General features: G+C 47.5%; 1 protein-coding gene and 1 long non-coding RNA gene across 7 annotated transcripts in view; one reads left to right on the plus strand and one right to left on the minus strand.

Annotated features, from left to right (window-relative positions):
- Window positions 1–4,419: 4,419 nt before the first annotated feature.
- Window positions 4,420–10,574, minus strand: LOC146429023 (uncharacterized). The gene is made up of 2 exons (XR_014855689.1): window positions 7,638–10,574; window positions 4,420–5,061 (listed from the first exon to the last, which is right to left on the minus strand). It is a non-coding gene; the product is annotated as an uncharacterized LOC146429023 (long non-coding RNA).
- A 4-nt stretch (window positions 10,575–10,578) lies between these two features.
- Window positions 10,579–17,631, plus strand: part of CUX1 (cut like homeobox 1) — a 243,080-nt gene continuing 236,027 nt past the window's right edge. For 5 of the 6 annotated variants that reach the window (XM_085078063.1, XM_085078065.1, XM_085078066.1 and 2 more), the window contains exon 1: window positions 10,579–10,736. In XM_085078063.1, the coding sequence (XP_084934189.1) occupies window positions 10,674–10,736 (63 nt within the window). In that variant the 5' untranslated portion in view covers window positions 10,579–10,673. Of the gene's footprint in view, window positions 10,737–11,601; window positions 12,115–17,631 lie in introns of those variants that run through there. The other variant, XM_085078064.1, reaches the window with a different exon arrangement.

The following is a 17,631-nucleotide window of genomic DNA, read 5'->3' on the forward strand; positions in this document are numbered from 1 at the left end:
GACACTAATATAATTTGGGGGATAAGGGGTAGCCTTTGGCAGCAGACACTGAGTCGTGTCATCCTCAGCCAACGCAGGCAGATTTTCCAGAGCTTGTCTCTTAACACCTTGAATAAGCCCCCGACTTAAATCCACCTTGATTAAGAAAAGAGCAAAATAGATTATGTATGCACAGGAGCACACAAAGTAACATTTAAATGTCTGTTCAGGTATGTAAATAACATTGTGAACAGAGCCTTGGAGTTTTCCTGTCAGTGAGGCAGAACCCTTTGGCACAGCCTGGACAGTGAGCTTGGCCCTGCTGGGTCCCAACCCACTGCTTCAATCACAAGACTATTCCCCAGTATGGATTTGTCTATCCCCTATGTCTTTTCCATCATCTCTAAACTTGAGTGACTCCTATGACTAATGTGATTGTAAGTCATAAAACATTAAGTTATGACACAATCAAATCAAAGCCAAGAAATTCATAGTTAGGGTGTAGGCTACATTCTTAACTCAAAACCAGAAAAGCAGCATTACAGGGTAAACAAAAGGCTGAAGTGTCAGCCCTCATTTTTCATTTTTGGGCTCTTATCAGTTTGTATCAATTTAAACCTTTTTTAAATATGTAATTTCTTTGACTTATTTTTTTCCCTCTAGGAACTGAAAATTATTCTGCTTTGAGGTCTGGAACCTGCCATACAATAAACACTACTTAATTGGGACATGCTTAATAGGGATGGCCACTTTAATGGGACATCTCCTAGGGAACCTATTTATGTTAATGAGACTGAATGACAATGACTGTTTCTTAAGTGGGGCAACAAAAAGGAAAAAACTCCACTTAACAGGGATGCACTCAGCTGTTACTAGTTTGTTAAGTGTTTAACCAGGTGTTAAATAGGTCTAAAATTCTGAGCTTCATCTTTTAATGCAAAACTGGAAAATGAAAACATTTACATCATGATGAAATGTGGTGTTATGAGCTGTAGAGTGGTGTTTAGTGTGAAGTAAGGACCAGGCTGTTGAAGACTCCACCAGGGATAGAAGTTCTCTTCTCTGAAGAGCTGAAATAACTCTTTTCTCCAAGCATGGAGCTACCTGTAGATTGACTTTGTTCAGAGATTCATGGCAAAAGGCAGCAGTGAACCCCATCTGTTCTACTTGTGAATCCTATATTTTACCCTCTTACCCCGAAGTCTTTCCATGCTGTAGTTTGAATAAAAAGAGGGAAGCAAAAAAAAAGAAAAAAATTAATTCTCCTGATCCTAAGGTCCCTAAGAGAAGATGTCTGAAGACTTCCAGGAACCTCCAAAAGCCTGTAAACCGTCTTGAAGGTTATTCTCTCCCTGTAGCTCTTTTGTGTTCTGCTGTTTCCTCCGTAAATATGGATCCACATTTCAGGGGGGGAACAAGAGACCATGTCAAGAAGCTGTCTGAAAAACAAAAATCCCGTCTTAGACGACAGCTATATGAATTTGGGGACTCTCCCAGGCAAACCAAGACATCTGATTATGCCATTGTATCCTGTTTGGCAAAGGAGAGAGTGAAGGGAAGTGATAGACATGAGGGGCAGATGGAGTTTGCCTAATGTGTCTGTTCTTTTCTTCGCTGCCTTTTCAATTTAAGAATGTAGCAAAATAGCAGCTGCTCATAATTTCATGAATCAAGAAGTATGTAAATTTCAGCTACAAAATTTGTTGCATAGTTAGACACACACACACACACAAAAAGAAGGGGGAAAAAAAAGGAAAAAGATCTTGCTTGCATCTACAACTTTCTTAATCTGGCATGCAAATTTAGCTTTCAGGCCTGGTTTGCCTCTCATTTAGGAGTGAACCCGAGTGGCTCAATCGATTTCGCTGCCGTCATGTAGGATAATGCTGCGGGATAATGGTGAGCCTGGCATGAAAAGCTCCTTTCGTGCCCCTGAGCTACCACGGGGGGTTTGTGCTCTACCTCTGCTGCTGGGCTGCAGGTGGAGGGAAGGAGGAAAAGGGCTGTGGTGGGAATGTTTCCCCCAGAAGCTACCTGAGGATGCTGAGCAGCACCACAGACCGAGATGGAAATCACTGTCCTCACGTTTCAGTCCCTAACAGCCCCCAGATTAAAAGATGGAAAAAGTGACTGGGAATGGATCATCCACATGTATGAAACATTGCTCAGGAGGGGCTGAGCTCGGGGCCTCCACACACCATACAGCTGGTTCTAGTTTTCAGACAAGATTTACTAAACACATGTAAACCGTGCGTATCTGTTTGAATACTTTTTGTGCAAATAACTTCCTCTGTGGTCAAGCTGTTCCTCTCAGATCCAGGCTACAGATCTGTGCTTTATACTCACCACTTTTTTACCCTTGGATTTCCACCAGTATCAGTTCACACTCGGAGTATGAAACTGTGAAGGAGGGAGCTGAGCTTGGCAGCAAGAGTCAGGAGAATTTACAGCGCAGAACACTGAGCAAAACTCACTGCAAAGGGCAGGAATCATCCCTGGCTGTGGGACAGATCCTGAGCAGCTGGAAACAGCCACACGACTGCACGTTCCACAGGAGCTGCAAGCATTTATATCACTTGGCCCAACAGCCCCTTGCAGAGATGCAACATTTCACCAGCTCTGGTGGGGTTCCTCCTGATTTATACCCCCTGAGCGAGCAAGCAGAGCCAGGGTCTTTCTTCACCAATTAAAAGTGCCCCACAATTTTATCTGCCAAGTGTCATGAGTTCCAACTTTAAACACAAAGCAACAGCTGAAACCGGGTATGAAGAAGCAGGAGGGCAGAGTTTTATGATCGATGTTTTATTGGAATCATATAAAAAAGAAAAGCATTTCACATATTTCACGGAGGTATTTTATGTGCAAATTTAATATGAATCCTCTTCTTGTTAAACTCTTACGTGATCTATGTACTTCAGTATATAAAACACACTATGGGACAACTATGAACAAGTTTATTAAAACAACTTGGGCTCCCGTTGACATCACCAACCGCACAAGTGCTTGCTCAGGGTTGTTGTGATCTTATCAGCCTCTCCTTATATTCCAGGTTACCTACTCGCTCCTTTTCCCTATATATCTTTCATTGTTACAAGAATTCGACTCCTGGGCAGATCTCACAGATAAATCTGCTTGTCTGTTTGGGGAATATGGCTCTAGTTCTAATTTTGCAGACTTCGTTCAGGCAATACTCCCTCTGACTGCAGGGATTTTTGCCTGAGTAATCCTTTCAGAATTGGACTCTCCGTGATTTTCATTTACTTAACAACTTGGCATTACATCTGTAAAATATTAGCCCAGTCATGTAAAATATCAAATTCGATTTTTATGCATTTATCTGTTCTATATAGGAAGCTTGATAGTCAGCTCTGTTACACTGCATTATTGCAATTCCAGGCATTCTGTGTCATTTCACATTTATTCTGATGAGGCAAGAGAACCAAGGAGTGAAACTGATAGATCAAATTTGGTAGCCCATGTATGTGAAAGTCTGAAACTTTAAACAAAATTTAAAATCAATTCCCACTTTCAGATAAACCAGATAAGTGCTTTCCTACCAATCACAAATAAAGAAGAGCATACGCAAAAAAGCTAAACTGAAACAATCAACAGAATAATAAGCTATTAAAAAGGAAAAAGCAGATCAAAATAAATAGCCAAACTGCAAATGTAGTCTCTAAAAATCCTTGAAAAGGACAAATAAGCAATTGTTTCTTTTCTGTGTGACAGTTGCAGTCTGAAAAGTAAAAAATCACTCCTTCATACATGTTCATAAACTGCATTTATAAACACTTCACATAACTAAATTATATTTGTTTCCTCCAGGTTGGCTGCCCTTGAACATTTTTTCTCCTCCTTGCAGTTTTTAATTTTTTATATAATCCCTCCATGAAAGCAGGTCTTATGCCCATGGCCCTGCTTCAGCAGCCAGCCCCACACAGCAGCCACTTAAGAACACATTAAACTGAAGTTTTGTGTGTGCTTTGGTACTTTTAAAAACTGGATTTTTGGAGACAACCCACCAGTGCGTTATTCTTACATCTTAAACCCATTTGCTTCCCTTTATGAATGCTTTCAATTTGTTTTACTCTTGTTGGGCCGAATCCAGCTTGTTATTTACAGAAAGAACACAACAAGATTAATAGGATGTGGTCTGCACTAGCCTACACCCCTGGAAATTCATAGTGATCCCATCAATTCTGGATAATTTCTTTGGATTCATAGCAGGTTAAAGCCCCAATCCAGGATAATGCCAAGCAGATGCAGACAAGGGCCAGCACATAAATGTGGAGAATCATGGCCAGAATAAAATTGGATCTCTTTATTCCAAATAAGAAGGTAATGTTTAGTTACAAAAAATTACATGGACTTTTTTTTTTCTTCACTGTTTGATAATCTGTCACCATCTGGACACCAAATAGGAAATGATGCAACACCGGGGGGAAAAAAACCAATTTATTTCATACATGTTACTAAAGAAATACTGGATTGATGTGCTACTCCAAGCACTTTAGCTCACTCGTGTGTCACAACAGGCACAGGTATGCTCTCTTCAAACAGGAGGTTCTTCACGCTAAAATATTTCCTGTGGGATACAGCATCAGTTTTGCCAGCGTATGGCAGCTGCAGTGAACTCAGGGCTTCCTCTGAGGGTGTCTATTTTCTCCCTTTCTGCATTAATCCAGAATTACTGTTTCTCCTTCCCCAGCATTCGCATGCAACCACCCCAAACACAGTTGTGTTTGCAGGAAATCACAGTTGTGCTAAGTCAGTCACAGTCTTTGTGTTTCTAAGAAAAGCTGTGCTTCCCAAAATGAAACCTCACCCTCATTATTGGAGGACAAACCCCCTCAGACACCCAAAACACCACAGATCACAACACAGGTGCCTGTGGGCAACCCACTGAGAGGTGTGACCACTACTGGGGGGGACAAGGGGACAGGAAAGCCCAGTTGGAGGAAAGGAGCAGAGGGATGTCCTCTTCTTCCTCCCACGTGAAGTGTTTGTGATTGGAAAGTGAAAGAAAAACCTTTCTTCTCTTTCCTTTGCCAAAGCAGTTCAGCTCTGCACTCCCCCGCTCGTCTGGAAGGGAAGGAAAGGGGAACTGGAGGTGAGGGAGCAGCTCTGAGCTGCTTTATTTCCACATTTCCCTCTGTCTCCTCCTTGCCGTTCCCCTGCCCTGCAACCTGAGAGGTGCAGCACCCAACAGGCACCACGAGATTTTGATCTGCCAGTGATGCTGTACAGAATGGAGAAACTGAGGGATGATCCAGGGAGTTGTTTCATGTCACGAAGAGCCCTGTGACAGCAGCCTGTCCCCAGCCACAGCCACTGAACAGCTCTCCTGCCACAGGGACAGTGGCACAAACAAATAGAATAAGCCCAGGTGAGGTTCAGAACACAAAAAGGCATTTAGACTCATAATGCAGGTTTCAGCTCCTTATTCTGAAGTAATATGTGGAATAACAGACCTGAAGATTCAGCAGAAACTGGGAGAAATACCTGGCTGGGTCAGAGTTAGCGGAGGGGAAAACACAGCCAAAATGGACCTGGGCAAGGAGGGACATGGCAAGAACAAGAAGCTGAAGTGAGGAAGTGGCTGCATGAAGTGGGTGAGGGTTCATGATAGCAATAGCAAGTTAAATACCACAAAAAAAAAAAAGGATGTGCAAAGGCCAAACCCCAAACCCTTAAGAGAAACCAATAAAAGGTAAAAAACATGAAAGTTTTCCAGTGAGAAAAAAGATGGGAATTTTTCCTGGGAACGTAACCTACTAACTTGTCTTCTGATCCCTTTAAAGGACAGAAAAGATAAATTCCCAAATCAAGAGCAGCCTAAATCAGAGAGAAGAGTGGTTGGTGGAGCATGAGGCCAGAGAAGGACTCCATGTGCCTCCCATCCAGCAAAATCCTGGCTCTGATGCCATGCTGTGCATGGGATACAGGATGAGAAGGCAAGGACAGTGCTGACAAATTAAAACTGCTGTGAACCAGACCCTGAGATAACTCCAGCCTCAGGGAGTGGATAACCTAACAGATCCTTTCCTCCTCTAATTCTTGCTGCTGTTCCAGATGCTGGCCAAAACACAACCATGCACCTGGATTGAACACACCAAGAGAAAAGCAGCTATTTGAGAGAAATATTGTCGGTGGAACTCTTTTGGGGTCTTCAGTAACTCCTGCTGTACATGGCAGAGACACCACTGCAGTGTCACCCCATGTTGGTGTTGGTTAATCCACAAATCCTCAAGGAAGATCAGTTGTGGGTCATGCTGGATCCTCATAAACATCTTCAGAGTTCAACAGCAACCACACCACGCAAATTTACTCTGTGAGAATTGTGGCTGTTTTCCCTGCCCTCTGTGAGAATTGCTTTCTTCTCCTCCACCTCCCAGAGTGTATCTGTGGCTGTGCAGTGCTCACAGGATAACAGAAATCACAGGATTTTGTGCTTGGATCATGTTTGCTGCCATCTACATGATTTCTGCTAAAACTTTCCTAATTTACCAAAGAATTGCCATGTTGGTTGAGAACAGGAGTCCATCCAGCTGAGTGACCACAGCTGGACACCCAGGTGATTTTATGCAGCCACTTGGGATATTTCTCCCAGCTATTCTCTGTTTCCAACCATTTCCTGCTCAGGCCCTTTCCTGAGCTTCTACATGTCACAGAGTCCACATCACTGGCCAAATCCTCAGGCAATTTATGTGCTGCAAAACCTCTGGCTACTACCAGAGATATAAATCAAGCAGAATTAGAGTCATTGACAATAACCGGGGAAAAAAAATCCGTGATTTGGAAGACATATATGAGTTTTGATGTTAATTTGGACTAAATCTCCCAGGAACATAAATTATCTGTCTGTTTGGCTGTCTCTGTTCTCTGCCATCCCTACGGAATATTGCTGTGCAATGGCACAGTGCAGTAAAGGATGGATGGATGGAGCACAGATTGCTTTGCTCTCAAATCCAGTTTAAGAGTGAACAGAAGGGCACTTCCTCAGTGGAGAGGGATGGGATTTGGGAATGAGGAGCTCCTTTCCAGCAGGCACATGGAGCCAGGTAGCCAGGGACAAGAATCAGCTGAAGAAAATGCAGATGTAAGAGCCATGAAGTGAGGAGGGAATGGACCAGACAGGGAGCAGAGAGGGGTACAGAGAAGGCTCTGGAGAAACTCTTTTAAGGGAAATGACAGAAATTTGGGAGTCAGTTTTGAAGAAAATAAGGAAAAGAAAAAAACATAAGAATCCTTGGAGAAGAGACTCAAAAGTTACAGGTGCTGGGAGAAGCAGCACCTTATCTTTCAGTGTCCTGGCCAAGAAAATCAGGCAGGTTCATTAAAGCAAAGAGAAGCCTAAGTCCAGTGATCAAAACTGGATTCATGGTCCAAAATATCCTCATGAATGCTGCCCAGCGGAGCAGCTGTGCTAAGGAATTGTTCCTAACCAGTTTGGGACCTTTGGAATAAAGGTCCATTGTCTTCAGTATTCCAGATGATGAGATGTGAAACATTACAAGAGCAATTGCCTGTGATGGCCCAATGTGCAAATATGTTCATTAAAGAGCTGTATCAGTGAGATTTTATGACATTAACAGGTAACAAATTTTAATGTGATTTTTGCCTAATTCCTAAAAAAGAAATCTGTACAACACACTTACAAGTATTTTGGATGTATCAAGCATTACTAGTTACTGCCATCATTTTCGATTTAAACTTCAAATCCACCGTGCTTCCTTTTTCAGTACTCTACTAGTGCCTGTTGAAAGAAGTTAGCATTTACACAGATCAAATCTAACTTTAGAAAACCCTTCCTCAAACGAACAGATGAGAATGAAATAACAGCCCAAGAAAACTTTATTCTAACCATCTTCTTGCCAGGGTGCGCCCAATTTTCCAAGCTCCCTCTCCCATCACACACAGGTACTTTTCAGCAGCAACACAAAGCACATTATCACTTGCTCCAAGGAGCTCTGTAGCCTGCAGGATCTTTGCAGAATCCAGCCCGAAGAAATGCAGCACTTTGAGAAAACAGAGCTGTCAAGCAAGATTTCCTTGGGCTTGCTGCCACACAAAATGGCAAACGAGGGACTTGATCCCGCATGGAAGACAATAGGAATTATAGGTGCTCAGCGTTTGTCTTCCGGCAGAGTTAAGGTTTGTCAGTAATTCCCCAAATCAGCCGTACTGCTTTATACTTATTCAAAATTACATAGCTAAAAGCTTTGGTATGTAGCCACAGAGCTTTTATTTCAAATTGGCAATAATGTAACTTCTGCAAAAAAAAGAGATTACAATAATGTTAAAAATATCATAAAATGTTATTTATATCAGGATACATTTGTTACCCCATATGACAATCATTCATATTTCTTGACAGATATAAACCTCCGCTTAACACATTAGTATCATAAATATTACCAGATATAACACTGTAATTTAATACCTACCAAATGTATTTTAAAATATTACTCAATTTAAAACTTTGGATTTTTACCAGATGTGTTTCCAGAAAATGATTCAGGTCAGATGCTTTTTTCTTTTCCCTTTTCAGTGCGCGCATGTTCAAAGCGGAGCGTTCCTATGTGATTTATTGTGCCATGACTGTGTGCCCCGAACCTAAAACAGCACCACGATACTTCATCCTTGAGGCTTACACACCTGCAGTCCAAACTAACAAGAGAAAACATCTACATGGCACGGCAGGAGCTTTTGAAATGTCTTTTTGCAGTTGCCTGGACACAGAACAGACTGGTAGAACAGGGAGGCAGCGGAGAAAGGGTGAAGACAGGAACTCCAGCCTCTTTCATCTAGAAAGGGGGGACCATGGAGAGATTAAAGGAAAGGATTTTGATTAGATCACTGGAATGTGAAATGATGCTTCCCAGGATTAAAATCCTATTTTAGAGCTACCAAACCGGTTACGGCGTTAGTCAGAATTCGGAGGCTCGCGCGGCTCCATCCCTGCTCCATCCCCGGCTGTCGCTCCGAGCACCCCAAAACCTCTCCCCTGAGCAAGGGTACCCCGGCTGGGCATCCCAAACCTCCCCAGCATCATCCCAGCGAGGAGCTGCCCTCCCTCAAAGCATGGCACTTGGGAGGGAAAAGGAGTTTCCTTCTCCAGAGGCATCCCTGGGTCCAGCCCCACAGCAGTCATGTGGAGGCTCTTGGATTTCGGTCTCGTCGGGCCCCCAGTTTAGATCACTGGCTGGAGGTCTGACATTTTCATCACCAAATGCCATTAGTTTTATTCGCAGCACAGCCAACCAACAATCTGAAGGTCTGCAGTCGTCGGGCTGATCATTACGTGGAACCCATTAACATAAAACCCGCCATCGCAATTAGTATCTTTGTAAGCAGCAGCCTCAGCAAAAAGTGGAAATGGAGGCTGAAATGATGGTGTCCTTCCAAAGGAGGCCGGCAGCAGATTGGGAAATAATCTGTGGCAATTGCTCTGCTGCCGTCTCTGCCGTAACTTCTCCAAAGACAGGCAGAGCCATTTCCAAGCAGTCAGCCCACGGACTTGAGCGAGCACTAAATTCACTCGGTGATCAAACACAATTTGAGAAAAAAAATCTACAATCGCTCACTCGGGGGGGAAGAGATATTTTCCTTTTACAGATGAAGTGCAAAACACCCAAAGTAGCTGTATTTGGAAAAATACTGCGCAGCTTATTGATTCCAGGGGGGACAGGTACAGACGTTAGGTTTGCCCATTTCCCAGTAAAAACAGGCAATGCTTTCCAGGGGGGCAAGGTATCTGCAGCCTGTTTGTGTACCCTGGTTTGTTTTGTGAGGAGATGAGCACGTTAAAATAAATGTTCAGAGCTTTTCAGGAAGGGAACAAGGAAAATGTTCGTATTTATAGCAACATTATTGTTTTAAACAAAATAAGTTATTTCATCCTTTTAATCTCCGTTTCTATGGATATCCTGCGCGGGGCTGGGATGTGATTTTCCAGCCTCCGTGCGATCCGTCCCCCCTCGGCACCGGCCCTGGCAGGAGCGCCTGGCCGCGCTGAAGAAATCCCGTTCCAGGCGCTGCCGGCCCGCCCCGGACACCGGCAACCCGCTGCCCTCCGCGCACTTTTTCATTGTTGCTTCCCCTAAACTCTCCGCACTTGGCTAATTTTAGCCCCGCGGCTCCCCGAGCGGGCTCCCCCCGCGCCGCCGCCGCTCCGGGCACCATTTGCCGGGCGGCGCGCCGCCACGAACCCGCACCGCGCCCGCGGGGCTCCGCACGCCTCCCGCACCCTCCCGCACCCCGCCGGGCCGGCATCCCCGCACGGCCGGCCGCGTCCGCATCCCGCGGGTCCCGCGTCACCGCACCGCCCCGCGCCGCGCGCTGTCCCCGCGTCCCCCCGCGCGCCGCCGGCGCCGCCCCCGCGTGTCCCGCGCTCCCCCGTGCGCGTTCCCGCGGGGCGCGGGGCGGGAGGTGCGGGGTCGCCGTGAGCGCGCGGGCGCGGCGCCCCTTCCCCCCCCCGCGAGCGCGCGGGCTGAGTCCGTGTTCCGGGCGGGCTCCAGGCCGGGATTTGGGCGCTCCCTGCCCGCCTCCCTCCCCCTTGCCCCCCCGCCCCTCCTCCCCCCTCCCGCCGGCTCCCTCCCTCTCTCCCTCCCTCCCTCCCCCTCCCTCCCGGCTCCTGAACTCCAGCCCCTCTCTCTCTATCAGCCGCTCACTCTGTCTCAATATGTCTCAAGATGGCGGCCAATGTGGGATCGATGTTTCAATATTGGAAGCGCTTTGATTTACAGCAGCTGCAGGTCAGGCTCCCCCGCTCGCCGCACCGGCCGGGCCGCGCCGCCGGACCCCCCCCTCCCTCCCTTCTCCGCCTTCCCTCGGGCCCGGCCTCCCCCTCCTCCTCCCGCTGCCGGCCCGCGCCGCCTAAAGGGAACCCCCCGCTCCGCCCGGCCGCGGCGCTCCGCTCCCTCCGCCCCCCCCGCCATCGATCACCGGCCCCATCGGAAATTGATCCTCTTTGTTCAATTCATCGATCAGCCCAAGATGGCGCCGGAGCCGCCGCTGCCGGGGCCGCCGCCGCTTCGCCCGCTCCGTCCCGGGCTGCTCTCTCCCCGCTCCGCGCTCCCCCCCGGCGGCGGGGCCGTGCGGGGCGGCGGGCGCGGCGGGACTCCCGGCGGCCGCCGCTCATCCCCCGCCCGCCTCCTCCCTCTCCCTCCCCGCCGCCTGCCCCCTTCCCGCCGCCGCGTCCCCGCCGCTTTTCCTCCGCCGGGAGCCGGGGAAAGTTTACCGAGTGCTGGGACTTTGTGTGGGGGCGCCGGGCGGGCTGGCGGTGCAGGCGCGGAGCGGCGGGGGCTGGGGGCGCTGTGGTGCCGGCCGGGCGGGCGGGCGCTCCCCGCCGCCGCCGCGGGGTGCCGGCCCTGGCTCCGCTCCGCTCCGCTCCGCCGGGCGCGGGGCTCCGGCCGCCGCCCTGCGACCGCCGCGGGCACCGCGCCGGGCCGCCGGGGGAGGGGACGCGGGGGGACCTGCCGGCGGGCCGCGACAGAGGGAGGGCGGGCGGGAGAGAGCGGCGGAGGGTCCCGCGGGGCGGGAAGGGGCGAGCGGCCGGTGCGCGGGCAGGGGGGCTCGGCAGGGCAGCGGCAGCGCCGGGCGCGGGAGGGGCGCGGGGCAGTCCGGCCGGCGGGGGCATCGCCGCGCATCTCCCCGCGGCGGCGGGAGGGCACGTTACATAATTCACGGGCTCTCCAGCCTCTCCTGCTGTCCAGGATCTGACAGATGAGCGGAATATTGATGCTTTACTGTGCTGGCTCGGGAGAGCCCAGAAGTGCCGTTTCCTGCGAGGGAAAGTCCTGGCGGAGCGGCCTCCCTCCCCCTGCCCCGGGGGAATCGCGGCCCCACGGTGTAATTGAGTTGCCGGGGTACAGATAAGGCCGGGGGGGTTGTCAGACGCTGAATCGGTGCTGCTCCCGCCGTGAATGGGATTGCAACACGCGTGTCTCCCAGTTGATTGGCGCAGGAAGGCGCTGCCCTGCCTCTCCAAACCCGCCGCTGCCTCCCGTTTAAATAAATTGGCTCGAAAGCCGGCGGCTGCCCACCCTGGCCCCCGCGGTGGAGCCGGCCGGAGGCTGCGGCAGGCGGAGGGATGGTGCGCTGATGCTGGGCAGAGCCGCAGTCCCGCTGGAGGTGAGGGATGCTGCCGGGGGGGGACAGGCAGCGGGACCCGAGACCTGCCGCCCTGCCTTCCCCTCGGCCGGGCGAGCGGGAGCGATGCTGAAAATCCCACCCCAGCAGCCCCCGAAACGGGAAGTGCTGCGTGGGATCTGTGCTGGGAGGCTGGTCCCTTCCGACTTTCAGGTGCATTAGGAGGTGGGGTGAAGTAGCGTTTTGTTTTAGGTTTCGCTGTCGTCTTCCAGCCCCTTTCGCGTTTTATTGTTTCTTTTAAAGGTTTTGGATTAAGGTAGACTTGGCTGAACTTTGCTAACTTGAAAGGGTTCTTAATAGTGACCCGGAATACCTACAGGAATACGGCAAATGAGATCCAGATGTAGAAATGTATAAAATAAAATGGATTAAATTAAGATGTAGTTAAACAAGGTCTGACATCTCTAATTGTGGACTTTTGCTTTTGCCTCTGTGTACGTGTGGCTGTACTTGCTTAGCATAGGAGAATAAACGCTCCGAACATCGCTGCCGTGGCGTTCCATTTAACGGTGAACAAGTCTAAATATTGCCTATAAAAATAAACCTTTCAGAAATGCTTATTGATTAAAACATATTATGCTAAAGTATCTATCATGTAAATTAAATTCTAAAATGTAATGAATGCAGCCAAATGGCATTTTGATAGATTGTTCTATTCTGTTTTTAGTAAAAAATAGCTCACTTTTATCATAATTTAATTTCTGTGCATACTGTAAAACCTGTTGTGGAGTATCGCTGTACAAACCTTAATCTCGTTTTTGCAGACTAAATGTGACAGTCTGACTTGAACAGCTTGTAGCTTCTCCTTTGAAGCATTCTGGTAACGCCAGCTTAGAGTTGTTTGAACAATATTCATTACCTGCTTTTGAGGACTGGTGATTATTTATCCCCGCTGCGGATTGAGGCTGTTCACCTGTTGGCAGGTTCACTGCGAGCAGCGCTGACTTTGTTAACTTTGCACACCGTCTGTCTGCAGAGAGTCCTGGAGTGACCAGGCAGGGAGAGAGTACCTTCCTCCCTATGCAGAACTGTTAATTTGTTTCAAATTAGTTTGGTTGTTTTTTTTTTTTAACCCACCCATCTGCACGAAGAGGTAGTGTAATATTTACTCCCACTTGCAGATGAAGCAATATGCTATAAAAACTATCATTCCCGGGGATGAAGTTCAGTCCCACAGAACTGTCCATCCCTCCCTCCATCCCCATCCCTCACTCGTACTGACGTATTGGGAGCGTGGAGTTACAGAAAATAAAAATACTTCCGCGTACGCTCTGTTCCAGCACGAAAGCCTGGAGGATTTATGCTTAACACAGTTCCACCTGAGCCCTGTGAAGTGCAGCTCGTGTAGCTCGGGGTGTGATGGCTTTGAAGCTCTCTGTGCATGAGAAAGTTGTGAGGAGCTGGGACTGGGCAGTCCCGGATCGCTGGCAGCGAGCGATGCATACCCGGCTGCTCCCAACTTCCTCTTCCACCCTCTGTCACAAGGAGACGTTTAACTGTTGATGAGCTTCGACCTGCCTTGTAATATTAAGCAGCAGGTTTCTCCAGATTGTATCAATATTAATTAAAAACAGAGCCAGGAACACTTTAGGGTCTGACTTTTTAAATTATTTATTTCCTTTCGCTAAATAACCCCTTGTTTATAGGGGAAGATGTTTCAAGTGCTGGAGACAGGATTAAATAATTCAGAACTTGGATTAAAGAACAAAAAGGTCTGTTCACAAATGGAATATGAGATGCAAAAATGGCAGCTTCCTACAGGTATCAAACAGGGCTCTTCACTGGAGACTGTACCTGCGAGGCACGCAGCTGAACATTAACCCTTTTCTGTAGTAAAGGTTGGCATGATTCCTAAAGAAACTGTGGAACTGGCATGGCATTGCTGCCTCAGCTTTCCCTGTGGCTGAAGATGGACCTGTGTTTGATAACTGATGGGGAGGGAATTGCAGTGTGCAGACAAAACAGACCCTGGCGAACAGCGAGTACTGTGGCAGTAAATGCAAATGAAATCGCTGGAGAAATGCTGCTGCCCTGAGTTAAAGCTGCTTTAACTCCCCGTGTGGAAGCAGTGGTGTGATTGGAATCAGCTCAGCAGCGTGAAGGTAACCTGCTGTTCCGTGGTCCTGGCTTGTTTGTAGTTTTTGGTGTCACCATCACTTTCTCTCTAAAAACAACCTTTTGCTGGAGAACAGGAAAAGGAGCATGGTGTTCCTGTGGGCACAGCATGCAGCTCTCCTTGACAGCTTGCTTAATATTTCTGAGTATGTGTGTATATATCAATATCACAGGAGGCAGCTGGTCTCTCTGACCAGCAGGAGTAAGTCTAACTTCAGCCCCAGCTCTGAGTTGGATCTCAGGACAAATGGGAGAAGTTGATACCCTTTGAAAACTCAACAAACTAACTGTAGCTATTTTGACAATAAACACAAGTCTCAAAATGTCATTGCAGCTTTTTAGGACAGCTTCTCATACTGGTAAAAAGTGCAATTTCTTACTGCTTTTGAGCAGAACGGCAGAGCTCATTAACTTCAAGCTGGGGAGTGAAAATCTAAAGGCAAATCTTGCTCATGTGTTTGTTTTTTAAAATCTTATCCTGGTATTGCATCATATATGATTAAAGTGACGATGGAGTATTAGTTCTGTGCAGGCTGTGACTAATTGTTCAAGGTAAACCATTGATCTTACAAAATCTGGAACAAAATCCAGAAAAACTAAGTTGTAATGAGCAGCTTTTAAATACTGAAGTACTTCTGTTAGTGAATTAGAAACAGGTGGAGTTATTGGCATCTTTCAGTTGGGTCTGATGGTACCAGAGCACAAGCTGACTGTGCTCACATGCTTCATCAGAAGTGGAATTAATGATCAGGTGTTAGTGTTTAATTTTGTGTGTCTGTGCAGGTCATTGTAGAACTGTTTCTGTCCTAAAAGTAGTCAATACTTTTCTGTTTATAATGGTAGTTAGTTGTGCATGTGGAGAAGAGTCTCCAGCTGCTGTACCCACATTTCTGCTCCCCTCAGCTGCTCAGGGTGTTCCTGCAGGAAGATGTGATACAGAGAGGGGAGGGATGGCAAAGCCAGGGCGCTGCTGCCAATGTACTCTGAGAGCAATCCCTGCTTCCCTCAGCAGGAAAGCTTTGGCAGCTTCTGGTGGTCAGGGTGATGTCCCTGGACACCAACCACACGTGACATGCCAGAAGAAAGGCCCTTGATGTACTTCTGGCTCAAGAATAGGATTCCTTGAGTCCTGTTCCTTGAGTCTTGTTCCTTGGAAAGAAATTTTTGGGAGCTTTTCTATCCCTCAGTCCTGTTCCTGCAGTGAAGTCGTGCCCATCAGAAATGTGGCACAATCAGTGCATGTTTTGATCACTCTGCTCTAATGCCAAGTTTGTGGATAATTGGATGATGTATTGAGAAGTGCAGGAGGGAGGATTTGGGATATGATAATGGTAGGAAGTTTTCTGAAAAAAAATAGCACTGGCTGGCTGTGTCTAACAATACCAAACAAGTAATGGGCGAAACATTTGCTAGAAAAGAAATTACATGCAGTCTAAAATTCCAGTGAACAGTTATTCTTTATTTGCAAGCTGATTTGTAATGCAAAAAGTGGATGTAAAAAAATGCATAATCCAAAGTTTCAGTTTGATCACGTTTGAGGCTGAGAATAAAAGCAGTTTATTTATTGGGTAGAGAACAGACACATATGTGGATTATGAGTATTTTTTAAGGCACCAGGCAGGCAGTGTGCTTTTCTCTGTAAGCAGAGTGGTAAGTTCCTATCTTGTATTTCCAGGTTTTTCCTGCAAATGTGCTTGGTTCTTTCCCATATACTTTGTAGGCAAAGCCTTGAAAATACAGTGTTTTCAGGATTGAGAATACAATGACAATGGTCCAGCTTTACTGAAGTGGGGGAATGGGGAGAAAGATGTGAGGGTGAGAGGGAGAAAGCTGCAATGGGATTGTTTGCAGGAGAAGACAGGGAGTGTTGAGCAAAGAGACTTATTCAGGAGTGTTCACACATGGGGTTGTAGGTGTGGGATTGAATGTACCAGACCTCACAGTCAGGAATAGTGTCCCTAAATTAGTGAACCTCAGATCAATCCTACTCATTTTGTGACATATGTTCTCAGCTTGTTTTTGTTGTCTCTGGTTTGACAAGACAAATCAGTGATTTCTGCCTTTATTGGCAGTTACAATGAAGAAAATACAGGGTATTGCACTGGTTGGATTGTGAAGAACATGGAATGCAGACAGGTTGTTGGATGTTAAGTTTTTATAAAAGATTAAACACAGTTGGGTATAGATTGTTGGATGTAACAAAGGTCTCCACTGCTGTCCAACAGTACTTGGATTTCCAGGAGAGCAGTAGGCAGTAAGGAATTTGCACCTGGCTGTGCTTCTGTCTCTAGCAAGACACAGCAGTTCTTACTGCACTGTTACTTGGTCACTTGTGTGACTTAGCAGAGTTAAACATTCACCCTTAATAAAGGTAATTTTTGGTATGAAGGTGCTAAACCCAGGAGATGGCTGACAGCTCCCTGTGTGTGTTACAGCAGGAGGGGTTTGCAGCTGGAGCTTGTCACACAAATATCTTAACAACTTTTTACCTCCCTGGCACTTCAGCTGCCCCCTTGCTTTGCAATGATTCGATTCCTTCTCAGCAGCTGGGGTGATAAGGAAGTTTCTGTGCTAAGGGATGGAGCTGTGCTGCCTTTGCTGGGAGCAGGGAGGGCAGCTGGGGTGCTGCTCATCCTCCTCCCGTGGCTCCTGGAGCAGAGGGATCTGCTCTGGGAAGACAGAAGTGAAGATTACTTGTTCTTTGAAAGGCTCAAAAGCACATGCACAAAAGTGTTTTAAGCTGCTGTGTTTAGATGCTCTAAATTCCCCCAATATCTTCGTGTCTCTGGTTGTGAGTGTTTTGAGGCTGGTAAGGATGTAGGCCATGGCTGTCTCGGAGGCTTTTCAGAGGAGTTCAGACTTCAGAGCTGAGCAGATCCTGTGGTTCTGCTCTTTTGTGTGGAAATGTACCTTAGTGAATGAGCAGCTCTGGAGATTGCAGCATGTGGAATGCCACGACACGCTTTCTGTGAATGGTACAAAAATTTAGGTGAAAATATGGGTAAATGGCTGCACAAATCCCACAGGAGCTTGACCATTCCTCTTGCTGAATCCAGTGATCTCGTACAGGTGAGCCCAGGTGTGCATTGCACGTGGATATTCAGTACCCAAGCCATGGTCTGAGCCATGCACACATTTTCTCACATCCCTGGAGCTGTGCAGGTGGGATGGTGCAGGGCTGCTGCGTTATCACGTCACTGAGGGATTGCTTTTATGGGCTTGGGGAGGGTGTGTGCAGGATCAGCTCTGGCACTTGCATTGCAGAGCTCTTTCCTTGCTGAGGAATGTTGGCTCCTGCCCGTGGCTCACGTGTGGCAAGCTGAGGGCAGTAATGTCAGAGGGAAGTAAAAATAAAAACAAGTGGAGTGGGGGAAGTGATGCTGT

This window comes from Lichenostomus cassidix, chromosome 19, assembly GCF_008360975.1.
Source record: "Lichenostomus cassidix isolate B80296 chromosome 19, HeHo_3.0, whole genome shotgun sequence".
Taxonomy (NCBI): domain Eukaryota; kingdom Metazoa; phylum Chordata; class Aves; order Passeriformes; family Meliphagidae; genus Lichenostomus; species Lichenostomus cassidix.